The sequence below is a fragment of the Pteropus alecto genome, unplaced genomic scaffold (assembly GCF_000325575.1).
Source record: "Pteropus alecto unplaced genomic scaffold, ASM32557v1 scaffold111, whole genome shotgun sequence".
In the NCBI taxonomy this organism is placed as follows: domain Eukaryota; kingdom Metazoa; phylum Chordata; class Mammalia; order Chiroptera; family Pteropodidae; genus Pteropus; species Pteropus alecto.
In genome coordinates, this window is record NW_006431915.1 from 6,593,180 (window position 1) to 6,609,388 (window position 16,209).

The 16,209-nt window shown below is 37.7% G+C and overlaps 1 protein-coding gene across 2 annotated transcripts; it reads right to left on the minus strand.

Moving 5' to 3' along the window:
• Nucleotides 1-253: 253 nt before the first annotated feature.
• Nucleotides 254-14,407, minus strand: INIP (INTS3 and NABP interacting protein). 2 transcript variants are annotated; one of them, XM_015599571.2, is made up of 5 exons: nt 14,213-14,407; nt 13,168-13,250; nt 6,368-6,470; nt 3,891-3,981; nt 254-2,959 (listed from the first exon to the last, which is right to left on the minus strand). In XM_015599571.2, exons 2-5 carry the CDS (start codon nt 13,190-13,192, stop codon nt 2,864-2,866), a joined length of 315 nt encoding a protein of 104 aa, XP_015455057.1. In that variant the 5' UTR covers nt 13,193-13,250; nt 14,213-14,407; the 3' UTR covers nt 254-2,863. The 2 variants fall into 2 exon arrangements, with proteins under 2 accessions (XP_015455057.1, XP_024897355.1); XM_025041587.1 differs by lacking the exon at nt 14,213-14,407 and adding an exon at nt 13,607-14,004.
• Nucleotides 14,408-16,209: the final 1,802 nt, after the last annotated feature.

The window sequence follows — 16,209 nt, forward strand, 5'->3', positions numbered from 1 at the left end:
TCAGTGGGCCTTAAACTCATATAAAGGCTGAGTTTGTAGTGCCAAAGTGAAGCAAAGAACTGAGAACTTAATGAGATAGCTTATAGATTGTTCAGGAAAAAAATATCGGCTTTAGAAATTATTGTGTCATTTTAGTTTTTATTCCAGAATCATACAAAGCACTATCATCTGTATTATTTAGCAGTGGCTTTCCAAACTTTATTGCCATGACTTACAGTAAAAAAAAAAAAAAAAATACCCTCTCCATCATGACTCAGGTCATATATATTTATTCATTCATTCCTTCAATAAGTAAGTACTGACCATCTACTATATGCCAAGTACTATTCTAAGCAGAGTACAGTAGTAAACAAAGGGGGAGGGAAGGAGGGAAACAAACATCCTCGTCTTCAGAGACTTCACACACTGGTGGAACATACAATAAACAAATTAAGTAAAACACACACACACGAACACACAGAAACAGATGATTCATGAAATAAAACCTATTACTACACGCTATGCCGCCCTGATGTTTTTGTATTGTTTTTTAAAAAAATGCTAGTCACACTTCATTAAGCCATTATGTTGGCTTCTCAATTCAGTAACGGCTTAAGACTTGCATTTTGAAAAATACTGGTTTAGACAATTTAGGAAGTAGGCAGTGTGTTCTGTTCCTATGTTACAGATGGGACGGAGTGACATGTAAAGAGAGTTTAAGCGAGTTAGCCAAATTCATCCACAAGCTGAGGGAAGCAATACTGAGCCTTCACCTCAGGGCTTGAGTGAGTCTTCTGTGTTTTCCATTATCCTCTGTAGTGCTCGCAAGTCTTTGGACTCACGTTCTAAAGAGTCTTTGATTATGAAATCTTGGCCTCTGCCTGGAGCGGCTCTTCCTCTCCTTTGCCAGGTAAAAATCATGTCAATACTTTTAGGCCTTTGTAGGCTGTTACATGCTCCGGGATGCCTTTCCTGTGCCACTCACTGCATTGGGCTCCCTTCATCATTACTGCTGTACCTGGCTCCTCTTCACTGTGATCTCCTTAAGAGCAGGTTATCACTCACCTTTCTCCCCAAAGCACAGTGTTTTACACAGTAGGTATTAATAAATACATATGGAATTGAATTTGTAAGTAACTCAAAGGAGAAGGATGGGAGGAAGTTCTTACTAGCCAGAACAGCAGGATTTAGGCAACATCGTCTATTTAAAAGGCTAAGAGACTAGAAAAGATACCACTGGAAAAAAGATCTCTTTAATTTAGGTTATAAAAGCCACATATATAGCAGAGGTTTTAATAGTATAAAAACTACAATCCACATTTTCTATCTCCCTAACATCAAGTAGATAGATTTAGAACCATGGATTTAGGTCATGGAGTACAAAGAACAGAAACTTAGTCAAATTCATTCAAAAAAATGAGGGCCACTATCAGGAGGTCCGAGGAATAGCTGGCTAGACCTGAGGCGGACAGGAGCCAGAGGCCGGGGGAGGTCCTTAGCAGCAGGAGGGCGGGCGTCTTGAGCAACTTATGCAGATGAAGAACACCAGTTCAAATGCTCAAGAGAAAGCTCTAAATGGCACAGCAAAGTCTAGAATTGTCTACTCCTGACTGAATTAGTTTGGGTAAGATGGGTTGGTGCAAATATCTAGGGAGGGAGGAAAAAGACATTTTTTGAAAAAGGAGATGAATTTGATTAAATATGAACCCAAACTGGAATTTTAAGTTTAAATTTCATTCTACCATTAGAGAAGATGGGGACTCAAGGCCAAAATGAGGTCAGTTACAAGTGTTATATAAAATACTGTTATCTGTGATATAATATAAAATATAATTTTAATCCTATTAAAAGTAAAATGATGTAGATTTTAGTTAAATGACCTTTAAGTTTCAGGGGCCTACAAATCTATAAATTTATAAACATATATCATGAAAATTGAATTCTCCAACCCATGGTTGTCAGACTTTATTCTGAATTAGAGATTCTAATTCTGTATGACTAGGGCAAGGTAGTGGGGACTGTGTATTTAAATAAGCACCCTGGATTCTGTTAAAAATGTATCATGTTGACACACTGCTTAACCTAACTCCTTCCTCCTTAGTCATTAAAAAGGGGCTTAACTTGCATAGTTTTAATTAAAACAGAAATGGACAATAAAATCACGCAGGCACACCATTTATGCTAGAACACTGAATAAGAACATGTACAAAATTTAAAACCACATTTCTTATAATTGTTTTTAATAGCATTTAGTCACATAATTTATAGTGGCATAGGTTTATAAACAATGTTTAAGACTGATTGGTTAACTTAGTCTTCTCTTGGGCTTTCTTTTAAAATTGAGAATAGGGAAACTAGGATTTAAAGAATATTTCAGGATGATATTTTGACTATAAACTCAAAAGGTACACTGATATCAATTCTATAAACAGCAATATGAATGTAACTTATTTAAGCCTTTTGGTTCACATTTTTAAAAGCACCCTTGTTCTTTAAAGGTAAGTACTATAAATGGTTCTTAAAAGTCTATCGTGGATATGATGTACTCAGTCCAACTAGTTGGGGGCTGGGAAGTGAGTTTATGTGACCATCCAATTCAGAGCGTGATTTCGCGTTAAAATCAAACTGCATTACAAATAAGTTACAGTCACAGGTAGCATAATCAGTTCCTCAGATAATATAGCTTCCAAAGCTCTCATCATCCTGGTGACCTCCCCGTTTTTTGTTTTTTGTTTTTTGCTTTCACTTACACATACCTTTCTTATGAAGAAGCAAAATACATGAAAGTTCACCAAAATTCTGAAAGTCACAGCTTATATAGCACTAAATGATAGTAGCTTTGGCATTTGATATTACAAAGTCAATTTCATTAGAAATATTTTCTTCATTCTGGGTCAAGGCGAGGTAAAACAGGAAGAATAAGATTCCCAAATGCAGAGTCTTGAGTTATGAAGTATCCAGATGAATGTGCATGTGCATGCTGGGAAAGAGGTTAAAAAACAAACAGGCAATTAAGCTACTAAGAGTCACAATTCTTCAACCAAAGCATTAAATCAGTTATCCTTCCTGAGTGCTTGAGACCAAATTTATTTTAAAAATCAGTTTTTGTGCTGCTAATTTTGTTTAAATACACAGGAGATGGACAATGATATTTATATTATCAAGAATTTATATTAACGAGTTGCACCAGGAACTCATCTATCGACCCCACGCTCTCTGCTATGATTCTCTACAGTCAGCAAGTGAGTCGAAATCACGAATTATGTACTTTGTTCCTTGGAGTGGGGGAAAACTAGCAACAAAGGACCCAAAGTACCCTGCTTTTGATCAACAAAGCAGGAGCTTAAGAAGGGTAGTGGTTGGAAAGAGAGGTGGGGAAAGGCAGCTGATTAGTGGTGATTAAGATAACAACATTTTGTAGAGAATGTTGGAATGTAAGTAACAGAAAACCACCAGTGATAGAAGGAAGTTAGTTTTGAAACATTTCCTGTACAATAGTCATGCCGGCCATTAAAAAAAGAATCCACACAACAATAACAAACCAGTAAGATTATCGAAGGATAGAATTTGAAAAAAAAAATAAGTATGTACTATTAAACTAGCCAGTCCAGCTTTTAAGATCGTTCTGTCCATCCAAATATCTTAAAACTCTTTTGTGCACAAGCAATCCCTTGCCAGGTATAGCACTGTATCAATCATGGCCACGTCAACACCATAAAAGAGACTTTCATTATTGCTGTATTGGTCCTTCAAATCCTTTGGGCACGACTGAACATCGGCAAACCACTGCAATTATGTGTGGAACATTTTTATTGATATTGCTCCACTGAAATACAAAATAGAAACTGTACCGGTTTCCAAGACCTAGGAAATGTCCAATGAGACAAGAATGTCAGTTACACTTTGCTCACCTGCAAAGCTGCCTTCTGTTGGGCTGCGATATGCTGCTGCTCAGCATGATCCCGGAAGTCCTTATTAAGAGAAGGTCTCGAAAGTGCAATGCTAAAATGAGAATCTTAGTTACCTGGCTGTTCAAGGTACAGACTTCCTTACTTTTGAATCACATTTTTCATTATCTATTCTTTATAGGAATTAAAATAAAAAAAGACCTTCCACAATAGGCCTTTTTTCCTTCTCCCACTGTCTACATTAATATATACAAAGAAAGCCTATGTTATTTACTGGGGCTTCACTTTATCTCCTTTTTATTGATGATTTATGGTCCCCTACTTTCAAACAGATTTGACGTACTCCAGTTTATCATAAGGTTACATTTATGATGAAAACTGAAGAGCTGAATATTTCAAGCAGAAGGTATAGCAGGTGAAGAGGCTTAGGATGAAAAAGGTTGACATGTTTGAAGAAATTAGAGTTCAACGGGACTGGAGGTCAGGGCTGGGAAAGGGTGGAGTTGGCAAAAAAAAAAAAAAAAAATGAGGCAGGGGAGGAAGGCAGGTGCCAGGATATATAGAGCCTTGTGAAATAAATTAAGAAATGTGAACCTTATCCGAGCAATAAAGGAGATTTGCAAAGAGAATCATAAGCAGAGGAATGACATGATGACAAGTACCACAGGACAGTTCGGAAAGACCACCACGATGGCAGACAGTGCTAGTCACCTCAACAACTGTTTCTCTCTCTTCGTCCTTGCTAATGGAACCCAAACTTAGTTAAGTTATTGGTGGTCCCATGCTTCAAGGTGGGCTAGGCTTTTCCCTCAGGGTGTGAACTTTGGTGTCAGACAGTGCCATTCCCCTTGTTGGTTTCTGGTGTAGGCAAGAGAAAGGAACACGATTCTGAACAGAGAGACTTAATGGGTAGTCTGCTGGAAGGCTTCTAAGAACCTTTTCCTCACTCTTACAAAAGGGGCATAGAATAGGAAACTTTCTGGTTTTTACCTCTACAGATGGCTCGGTGCAGAGCTGAGGCCTAGGCTATTGCAGACATATTCTGACCATCAGGAAGCTGCTGACTCAAGGAGAAAGGCAGAAGGGAAAGATGAGGAACCCGGATCGCTGCCGACACTGTTGTGCCGCTGCATTAAGCTGCTCTGGAACCACCTTATCTTCACATTCCTGGTTAACATGTCCTAACATTCATGCCAACTGTGCTGGTCTTCTATTACTTCCAGATTAAAACATCCTAATTGACACAACTGATAAATGTATTTGAGAAGACTTAAGACTACAGGAAATGCAGTGAGGAAGCAGTTATAGTAATTAAGGCAAGAAATGACAGTGGCCAGGACCAGGGCAGCATCAGTAGCAATGAAGAAAAATGGACAGATTTGAGACATATCACTAAGTGTAAACAGAATGATAAATGCTTGGAGATGGAATTAGAGTTCGCAATTCTGACTTTGATAACTAGTAGATCTGTACCACTCATTAAGGAAACTTAAGAACATTAAGTGCTTATTTAGAGACAGGGAAGAGAAGATAGATTCAGTTTGGGGCATACTAAATTTGAAATGTCTGCTGGACAGCGAAGTGGAGATATATCCAAGAGACAGTCTGGTGTTTGGGAGAGAGGACTAGGCTAGAGGTGCAAATGTGTAAAAGTTGTCGGCACATAATTAATAGGTGAAAGTAGATGCGTGTCCAGTGAAAAGATGTAGACTGGGAAACTGGGTCTGGAACAGAACTCTGAGGAATATCAACATTCAAGAGATAGGCACTGGAGAAATGTCTATAAAAATAATCAAGATAGGATAACAGTGAGTGAATGGAAACCAAGGAAAGAGAGTATTTAAAGGAGAAAGTGATCAGTGCTATCAAATAATGCTAAGATGTCTAACAAGAAAAGGACTTTGGTCTGCCAGATTTAGCCAAAAGGAGGTTGCAAGTGACCTAGGCACAAACTTATTCAAGGTAGGGTAGGAGGACGCCTGGTAGTCAGGTTGTAGTGGGCTGAAGAGTAAAAATGTGAGAAAGTAGAGGTGAGTATAGACAACTCAATTTTAAGAGGTCTAGCTGAAAAAGATGGAAAGTTAGGGTAGTGGCTGAATGGGTTAACAGATCTGAGGGAAGAGATTTAAGATGGTAGAAACTGAATACTATACAATAAAGATCATTAAGCTACCTAAATTTACCTGTTTTGCAGAATGCTTAAAAAGTGGGACACTGGAAATAATTTCAGTAACAAACAGAAAACATACAAAACCCTTTTCTTTTTAAAAAGAGGTTGTAGGGGAAATTAAATATTCTGATTAGAATGAAAATATTTAAAACCTAATCAACTAGTCTAATTTTTCAAATCTAACTAAGAAACAAAACATAATATATAAATTCCAATGTTAAAAAAACAAACCATCGTCAACCGATTTGAGTTATTTTGTCCAAGATATTTTTTCTATCATTGAGTATAAAAACCACATGGTCTTCAATACCTAGCTCCAGGGTGATTTGTTGAAGATTGGTTCTGCATTAGTAATTTTCTTTTCTCTTTGTCCAGTTCTGCCAGGATTGCAACTCTATTTTTGTTCTGAAAACCTAAAAAAAAGTGGGGGTGGGAGGTATTGAGAAGAGAAAGAGATAGAGAAATAAAAAACTTTTTAATGTTATTTTATAAACCTAGGCTATCCAGAAACCCAGACAGCAAAATTCTCTTCTTTAACATAATGAACTCACTAGTAAGTCATTTCCTTAGATGGTTAGTTTCCCTGCTGCCTATTTCTCAGCAATTTTAACAGCATAATACATGGATATATGCAAAGTATAATACTGACTGAAGACTTTTAAGACTCAGTTCTAAAGAATTTTAATCACTGAGGTATGGGTAATGGCATTTGATTTTTAACAAAATCTCTGTGGCCCCAAATGCTGCAGGGACCAAGCTCTATCCTGCTCAGTCAATCTCTGGGAGTGGAGATTTTCTTAGCTCTCAGTTTTAGGCCTCTTTGTGAAAGCCTCTTTCATGGAGGGAAAAAGCATTAGACATACGCAGATCAAAACAATCTTTCTTTTTCTCAACTGCTTTCATTCAGAAATGACACACACTTTTTCAAGGAAAAATATAAAAGAATTATAACTAAGAAGTAATTCTGAGGAAGAAATGAAGCACAACTGATAGGGTGCAAATAGATATGTTCTTTATTAAATACTTAATACTGGGCTGGATTTTGAGCTCCAAACTTACATAAGATCTAGAGCAGCAGTTGCAAAGTCTTGGCCTAGGAGCAGCATCCAGCTATGTTTTAAAAATTTGAATTAAATGTCAACACTTAGAGTACATACAAAATATTTACACTGAGGTCTGCAGTTTTTTCAGCTAACTCGTGCACCACCCTGATCCATCCCTTTGTCCAGTATATTGATGCTGTATATACAGTACAATGAGCTATTTTGAGAGAGACTACATTCACATAACTTTTATTACAGTACATTGTTATAACTGTTCTATTTCATTATTAGTTATTGTTGTTAATCTCTTACTATGCCTAACTTAAAAATTTAACTTTATCATGGGTATTATATATGTATAGGAAAAACATACTGTACATAATGTTCAGGACTATCTATGGTCTCGGGCATCCAGGGGGTCTTGGAACATATCGCCAAGGGGCAGGAGGGGACCACTGTAGTTTGCAAAGCACAGCTTTAGACCTTTACTTCAGTTGCTACGAAAGCAACTGATGAGCAATTTCCCTTCCATTTTATCAAGGCAATCTACCAAGGGGGCTTAAAACTTAGGTGCTACATAAATAAAGGCAATAAAAAAATATTTTCCACAAAAATAATTTCTTATAAAATTTAGAGACCTCTCTAATAAGGATGACCAGCACAAACCATACATATCAACTCATATTTCTACTATTAGGAATGTTATGTAAACATAATAACCACTAGAAGGGAACTTTTATATATTATTATTAAATTGCCTATATTTGACAATTTTCTACCTACAAAAACAACAATTTCATATGATCCGCCAACTTTTTTTTAGTCATATATATCTTTCTCGCCTTAGTCAAGAAGGAACAGCCTCCTTAAAAAAATTCATGCATGTTTAACAATCAGAGCACAGGTAGCTATAGTTAACTACCTTACTATAGAAATTAAGTGTGAAAATTAGTAACTGTGGGCTCTAAATTAATATATAATTTCTAAATTAATATAATTTCTTTGACTGTCAATGTTCTTAGCCCACTAAGGAAGGCTATGTTATTCTCATTCTATTTACCATCTCATGGTTGGCTTTTTATCCAAAAAAATAAATCGGTATAAATGATCTGACAATGGATCAGGTGGGAAGTATAGAATGTGGGTATTACTAATTTTATACAACAGAAATTTCCCTAAAAGTGATATAATACAAATTAAGGTAATTATGGAAGGATAAGTATATACTGGAACATGTTATTTAAAGGAACCCGAAAGTGAGTTCTTTGGAAAGTGAAGAATTCTTTCCGAGGGAAATTGGTACTCTCCTATTTGTATATACGAAGTTCCCTATGTTTAAGGCAAGTTACACCACTAGCTACATTTTCAACTATAGGATGAGACGTTTTTCCTTTTCTCATAAGAGGCTAATGCATTCCTAGAAGATTTATGTAGGTCTTTCTTTTTGGAGATTTAGAGATATTATAAATATAAAATAGAAATTTCTTGAAAAGCAAATTAAAAAATCTGATAGTGTTCCAAATTATGTAATCAGCAAAATAAGTCAGCACACTGGAAAGTACTAAAGTGTTGTTTACAGAAGTATCAAATTCCCTCTATATTAATTTACCAAAAAAAATTTAGGGTTACTGTATTAAAGTAATTGTATGTACATAGAAATTGTACACACATAGCCAGTAATAGGCAAAGCATTAAAAAGACTACACAAAGGTAATTTGATCAATAATGTTCATATACATCCAAGTACAATGGAGCTTTTCAATGTATATAAACTTAAATTACTTTTAAAGATCCAGAATCTGTTCAGTAATATTAAAAATTACAATCTCATGAAAATATTTGTTTCCAAAGCACATGGGAGTTAGGTGGCATGAGAATGAGGAAATAAGTGATATAAAATTATTCTATTTCCTCTTCATTTTACTAAGTTTGCCAAACTGTCAAAAGGGTGGGTGGTTGGAATCCTTCCTGGCAGAGGAAGCTTCATGAAGAAAGATGCATGTTAATGTAATAGACAATGTTAGTAGTCAACGAAACCTTATAATGAAGAAACATAAGATATAAAAAGATGTAGTAATGTTAAAGTTAAAATATGCTCTTAAAAGAAACATGTTTCCCTGTTCTGTCACTACAATGGCAAGCAACAATGCCTTCCACCTTATCATCAACTCCATGTGAAACAAATTTTAGTCTTAGTATCTTCCGTGAAAAGGAACCAGTTCTAGGAGAGTACTGGTTCCACATCCTAGGGCTTGAAAATAGTCAGGCTGGGCCTGGATTATCTTGTTGGCAGAAAGCAAGAAGATTTTTTTTTTTAAAAAAGGTCCAGAACAGTGCTCGAAGAACAAAGAAGCCAGTTTGAGATTAGCCAGGCTATCACAGTTGGAACATTAAAGAGAATAATAATTATAGCTAAATGGAACAAGTTGAATCTGTGATAAGCCATGAATTCATAATAAGATACAAAAAGGAAAGTTAAAGTACACAAAAAGATAATTGTTAAAAAAAAAAGGGGGGGTAAAAATAAGTTATTACGTTAATAATTAGGTTAGTGTTAACATTTTAGTGTCTTGTTTCTCTTAAGTCTGTTTGTAAAGTATAGCTGTGTACTTTTTTGTTTAGGTACAGGAGAAAGGGGCAGACACAGGAAACTGTAGCTAAGCCAAAAGTTCCAGAAAAAGCAAGTTATAAATCACTGGGACAAACTCTTAATTCAGACATAGCATACCTTAGTACAAGCCTGAAGGGCAAATCTGCGTTCCTTCTGGACCATAGACGGTTTAGGAAAGCCTTCTACTTGGGTCTGAGGTCAAGCAGGACTACCTGCCAGGAGCTATGCTACCCCATTCCTAACAGCACTCTGAAATCTCAGCTGACAGCATCCAGAGCGACCCCAAATCAATAGTTCCCACTACCTGATCTGCAGGGCTTATAGTTATTACTATAAGCATTTTGAGATAACTATAAAATAACCAAAGAAAAGAATTCATGTTCTTACTCAGTATTTCATCAGGTTTCTCTGTGTATCTGAAGTCAGGTTAGATTAGACCAATTCAGCTACTACCACATGATCCCAGGACCTTGATATTACCAATAACGAAAGATTCTTTACATAGGAATGATACCCTGTACAAATTCCAGTTTAAAAATCTGCCTTTACACATTAAAATTCTCAAAATGTTACTTCTAATCAATCAAATAATAAATGTTCCACACTACAAGGGATGCTAAGAAGAATATGACATTTTAGTAACTGTCTGCCAAGAGCTTATGAAATTTAGCAGTCCAGTTAATACTACGGTATGACAGACTGCTAGATCTGAAAGAGGGCTTAGTGAATACAATGGGATTCTGTCCCCTATATCAGCAATTAAGATTTTTCTTATAAAGTCATTGTTCTTTCAGTTATCATTGTAAGATAATTATGGCACTTGACAGTCAGTCTTCATCATAAGTAGTTCCTATATAAATAAACAGTACAGAAATAATTTAATATAGAGAGTAAAATGCAACAGATCCAAATAAACAAGACTTTTAAAATTTCATTGAGTCTGAGAATCTATAGAACATGATATGGACTCCCTCTGCTGGTGGCTAGTGGCAGCAGCTCCATAACACCAATAAAATCTCTGACAAAAGAATAACAAACACCAAAGTGGCTTTGACTGTTTCATAGTGGATTTCACTATGGATCAATCAAAGGCAACACTAAAAATGGCTGCGTTTTATTGCAACTGCAAAAAAAAAAAGTAATCAGCAAATTGTAAATCTCAATTATCTGTGCTATTAGAACAGAGGGATAATTAACATTTTATTTTCATTTGGAATGCATTGTGTGATTTTTAGCAGCATATTTTCTTTCCAAAATAGACCTCTCTTAGTTTTCATTTTTGTTTAATTTAAATTATTTTTAATCTGAGTCCTTATAACTCGGAGTAAAGAAGACCATAGAGGAATGTTGACCTGTGATTAATCCACAGAGCACACAAATCGCACATGGTTCAGAGAACAGAACAGTACTAGCTGGTTACAGCTGGTACAGCTGTTACCACAGCTAGCTTTTAATACTACACTTCTATAAAACTCACGTAACCTTTAGTTTGTCCTAAATGCAGCTAATATACTAAAATAGATTCAGCAGGCTTCCAACTTCCAGTACTGGCAGAGTAGTTTGGTTAGATTAACGCTGCTGCAAATATAATTATAAATTCTGGACAAAATATTAAACATTCATTATTTGAAGGTATTAGAGACTGACCAAAATCAGGCAGAAACTACAACTGGTGAGATTTGGGAATCTGTGACCTTTTGCCTGAAGCACTCTCCAATCCATAAACAGCTTGGAAAACCTCACCTAACTGGCTTGAGGTATCACAACACAGAATTCAGGGCTGGCAGAGTAGCCAAAAAATTGGGGGGAGAGACCTAAGAGGGAAAGGCAGAGGGAGAAAAGCCCAAAACACATTTATAAAATCCACTCGAAGGTTTTGCATCCTGCTAAACTACACAGACTTGGGGAGACCCCACGGTGCCCAGCAATAGAGCAGCAGCTGGAAGCTGACAAGAATGGGCAGATTTCAGCTGCTGCCCAACAGAAGGGAGATAAGAGCCTACAGTATGAGTTGAGCCAAGCCATCTGCTAGAACAAAAATCACACTTCAGAGGAACACAACAGAATCTAGAGTCTCTCCAATGTATTAGTCAGAATATCCAGTATCCAATAACAAATCATTTAGTAAGAAAAAAAAAGGAAATGTGGCCCATACTAAAAAAAATAATAACATGTGGTCAACTGAAACCAGCTCCAAGATGATCTAGATGATGCAATTAGCAGTGACAAAGGACCTGTATCCAAACTCTAAAAAAAATACCTTGATAATTAAAAAAACCCGGTTTTTAAAAAATGAGCAAAAGATTCGAATTAACAAAGGAAGATTTACAATGGCCGATAAATACATTAAAAAGTGCTCAACATTTGTCACCAAGGAAATGCAAGTGAATACTAAAGACAGATGTTATTTCACACCCTCTAAAATGTCTATAATAAAAAAGACCAACAGCCAGTGCTATATGTGGAGCAAGCAGAATTCTCACATTTCTGGAGATAACATAAATGGTACAAACACTTAGGAAAAGGTTTGGCAGTTTTTCGTAAAGTTAACTATACACTCGTAGCTGCTCCATTCCTAGATCTTTATCCAAATATCTACAAAAAGGCTTGCAAGCAAATATTCAAAGCAGCTTTATTCACAATGGCCAAAACTGAGCCAACAACCCCAAAGCCTCCAAACAGGAGAATGAATAACAAATTGTGGTAAATTCATACAATGGAATACTACTTCACAATAAAAAGGGATAAACTATTGATACATGGCACACAATGGATCAATCTCATAGACAGTAGTGAGTGAAAGAAGCTGGACACAAACATGTGCACACTTTATGATTCCACTTATATGTTTAAGATAAAACAAAACTGAGATTTTAAAAAATCAGAACAGAGTAATAAAAAAAAATATGGTAGGTCAAATAGTTTAGACTTGATATAGAAAGGAAATATAAGTTTGCTTCAAGTTTCGAAGCCGGAAACTACTTACAAAGTGGGATTTAATACTTTCTAGATATTAAATTTTACTTTTTAAAACCTATTTTTAAGTAAAAACTTCTTTAAGATGTGTCTAACTCAACTTGCTTTAGAGAGCTCTTAACACAGGTGAAATGTGAAAGTTTTCAGAGCACATGAAGATAAAGGTATGGATACTGCCCAGTGATAACATAACTTCTTTAAAAGTGGTTCAGATTTCAAGCAAATGAGAACACAGATGTTAGCAGAGGACCTAAGGTTTACAATGTAAATAATCTAACGCAGAATAAAATATAGGATTAATAGCTATTGAGGATGTTAAATATCTGATACAATGTTGGACTTGCTTCAAATATAGGGTTTTACTTTGCTATTCATTTTTTATTCTGGCTACAGTAACTGTCCTATGCCAAATTTTCTATTAAAATACATTTACTATATGGGGGGAAAAGTTTCTAGTAATAAAATTCTAGTATGCATTACCTTGTCCTGAAGAGTTTGCTGCCATCTTCGTATTTTCTGTTTCAACTATGTTCAGTGGCAGTTGGTCAGCACTTTACAATCACCTGTAAAAAACATGTGTATACACGCATATAAAATGTACCATATTTTAATAATTAAAAGTTGTCAGGAACAGCTAGCCTCCCTAAAATGAAAAGTCTGCAGTTTCTCCACCGCTCTAGAAACATACATCTGAAAAGCACACAGACTGAAATCACAAACTTAAACTCTACAAGCGCCTCAAGCATTTAGAGTATAAAGGTGAAATGTTTATTCTTGCAAATGTCGATACCAACATTTAGCATTACTGTCTTTAATATATCATTAGGTTGTGTTTATCAAATACTACCAAATGTATCAAGCAGTTGATAACATCAGTACGATCACAGTGTTGTCTCTCGATTCACTCAAAAAAACGTACCCGGCAACAATTGTGTACACTGCAAACTTAAAAGGAAAACGAGGGGAGATCCCAAATGAGCAGGATCCTACTTCTGCCCTCAAGGAACATAATACGGTGGGAAAATACAGTCTCATTCAAGCAATCATTCTAAAGAAACTTTAACAAACGCGCTCTTTAAGAGGCGTAAACACTGCTCTGAAAGCAGAGAGGAACTGTTTCTATTGGCGTGATTAGGGATGCCTTCAGGGGAGCCCGGGAAAGTACAAGGGCTAACAAATATATGTCGGTTTTCAACAAAATATGGTTTAGGTGTCTCTTGCGGCTGTGGTTTAGGTGTCTCCTGTGGCGAAGCTGGGTTAAGACGGGAGGAACAAGAGGGCCACATATTGTGAAAGGGAACGTCAATCAGGAATGTGACAGGGCTGGACCTGCCTATCAGAGGAGGCGGGCGTGGAGGGCAGGCTGGACCAGGGCTGCGGCCGAGACGGAAGACAGGAGTGAGAAACTTCGGGAGGCGAGCGAAGCGGGGAGACCACTGCCCAGTGGCAACAAAGACAACCGCAGCAGGTCAGCGCCGGAGCCACACACCTCCATCCCCCGGCGCCGCCGAACAGTCCTACTTACCGGGGACGCGAGAGCGCCCGGGACCACCCTGCCGTCGGATCGCCCTCTCCAAGGGGGCGCGACCACTTAAAGACCGGCAAACCCAGCCCAGCGTGCGGCTCTACAACCTTCCCGCCCCCACTGCGCTTCCGCCTCCTGATGACGTAAACCCGAGGGAGCGGAAGTCCCGCCTCCCACCAGGACCCAAAGGCTGCTGCCCACGGCTATTCGTACTTTAACTGCCGCCTCAGCGCATACCCCACTTCCCTTCCGAAGAGTGGCAGCCAAAGAGGCTCATGGGAGATGCAGGCCACACTTTGGGGGACGGGGCTCCGGCGGAGCGGGGCGGGGCCTGGTGACGTATCCTACTGGCTCAGCGAGGCAGGGGCGTGGCGGAGAACAGCTGCGTCCCTAGCACCCGTGGTAGCGCTTTGGTGCCGGCAGCTCCCGGGAGAAAAGCCACCAGCCCAGCGGATCCTGAGAAGTTGTGAATGAATACACTTAGGCAGGGACTGAGGCCCAGCTAGCTGTTGCTGGGACTAGAAGGGCGAGTCTTCATAGGTTGGGCTAGCTTTCAAGCCATAACAACTATCCCGAATTGCGGCTTTATACACACAAATCCCAGGGATATTTTTTTTTTTCTTTTATAATTGACGTAATTAAACATAAGAAAAGCACTAAACATGTGCAAGTTTTTACTACTGTTGAATAATCTGTATTTAAGAAATGAGTGTGCTACATCTCAAAACACTAAATCCCTCCCAGTAGGATCTCACCTGATGCCTGATCCAGCACAATAGATTTGCACATTTACATTAAAAGCTAACCTTATATTGATGTATGCAGCCTTTTCTGTGGCCGTTAATCCGTTTTGCATCTTTTCTAGATTTTGAACATACATTCTTAACAATCGATGTTTGCTTAATAGTAAATGTTCATCATGCACTTTTTTGTTGTTTATGGATCTGTGACTGAAGTAATAATACTACCAAGCATTTATTGAGTATCTTCTGAGTGTTAGGTGCTTCCTGTGCGTCAGCTCCAGGTCTGTCATCCTTGATTTGTACATGAGACTGTCAAGAAATGTTGAGTTACTTTATGTTAAAATGACTAAAGTCTGTCAGATACTACAGCCCAGGTTTTTAAACCTCACACATCATTTCTGCTCTGGAGGAAGGAATTCCTCTGAGACCAGCTCTTGCTGACTCCTTTAATCTAGATATAAATTGTGACACAAGAGCATTTTGGTAGTTGGCCAGCATCCCTTTTCAGTTAAGAGGGCTTTTCGAGTCCCGGAGTGACTAAAAAGATGACCAAGATGTATAGGAGAACTTTTTGGTTTTAGGTTGCCTGACCAGACAACACAGAAACTAGGGCATAAGAAAGCTCCAGTATAAGTCCCTCATGAACATTTCAGACAGAGTTTATTTAAGGAGAAAGAAAGAGTTCCACCTTCAGAACATTTTGCAATTTCCTGGCAAGTTCAGCCTTATAGGGCTGGGGAGAACATCAGGACAGAGATGAATTTAACTTGCTGCTAATCATTTTGCCCTTTAGTGGTGGGTGTTAGCCCTTGAACCCCTCTATCTTCTTCTTGAGTTTTTGGAACTTGTACCTCACAAGACTTTCAATTTATTGGTTAATAGGGGGTCAGGTTACTTGAGTTCAAACCCCTGCTCTGACATTTAATGATCGTAAGCCCTCATTTAACTCTTTGGTGCTTCAGTTCTGTCATCTATAAAAAGGAAATAAAAATGAGTGACCACCTCACACTCATCAGATGGCTGCTATAAACGAAAATGAAAAATAAAATAACAAGTATTGGTGAGGATGTGGAGAAAATGGAACCCTTGTGCATTGTGGGGAATGTAAAATGGTACCGCTGCTGAGAAAAACAGTATGGCAGTTACTCCAAAATTTAAAAATAGAATTACCATGTGATTCACCAATTCCACTTCTGGATGTATACCCAAAAGAACTCAAAGCGGAGCCTTGAAGAGGTATTTGGACGCCCATGT

What these genes read in the sequence shown, in the direction of transcription:
- INIP (XM_015599571.2), bottom strand. Translation starts at nt 13,192, where the DNA reads ATGGCAGCAAACTCTTCAGGACAAG. An exon ending in ACAAATCACCCTGGAGCTAG is followed by an intron (nt 3,982 to 6,367) that starts GTATTGAAGACC and finishes TTCTCATTTTAG; the next exon opens with CATTGCACTTTCGAGACCTT. An exon ending in AACAGAAGGCAGCTTTGCAG is followed by an intron (nt 2,960 to 3,890) that starts GTGAGCAAAGTG and finishes CCTCTTTCCCAG; the next exon opens with CATGCACATGCACATTCATC.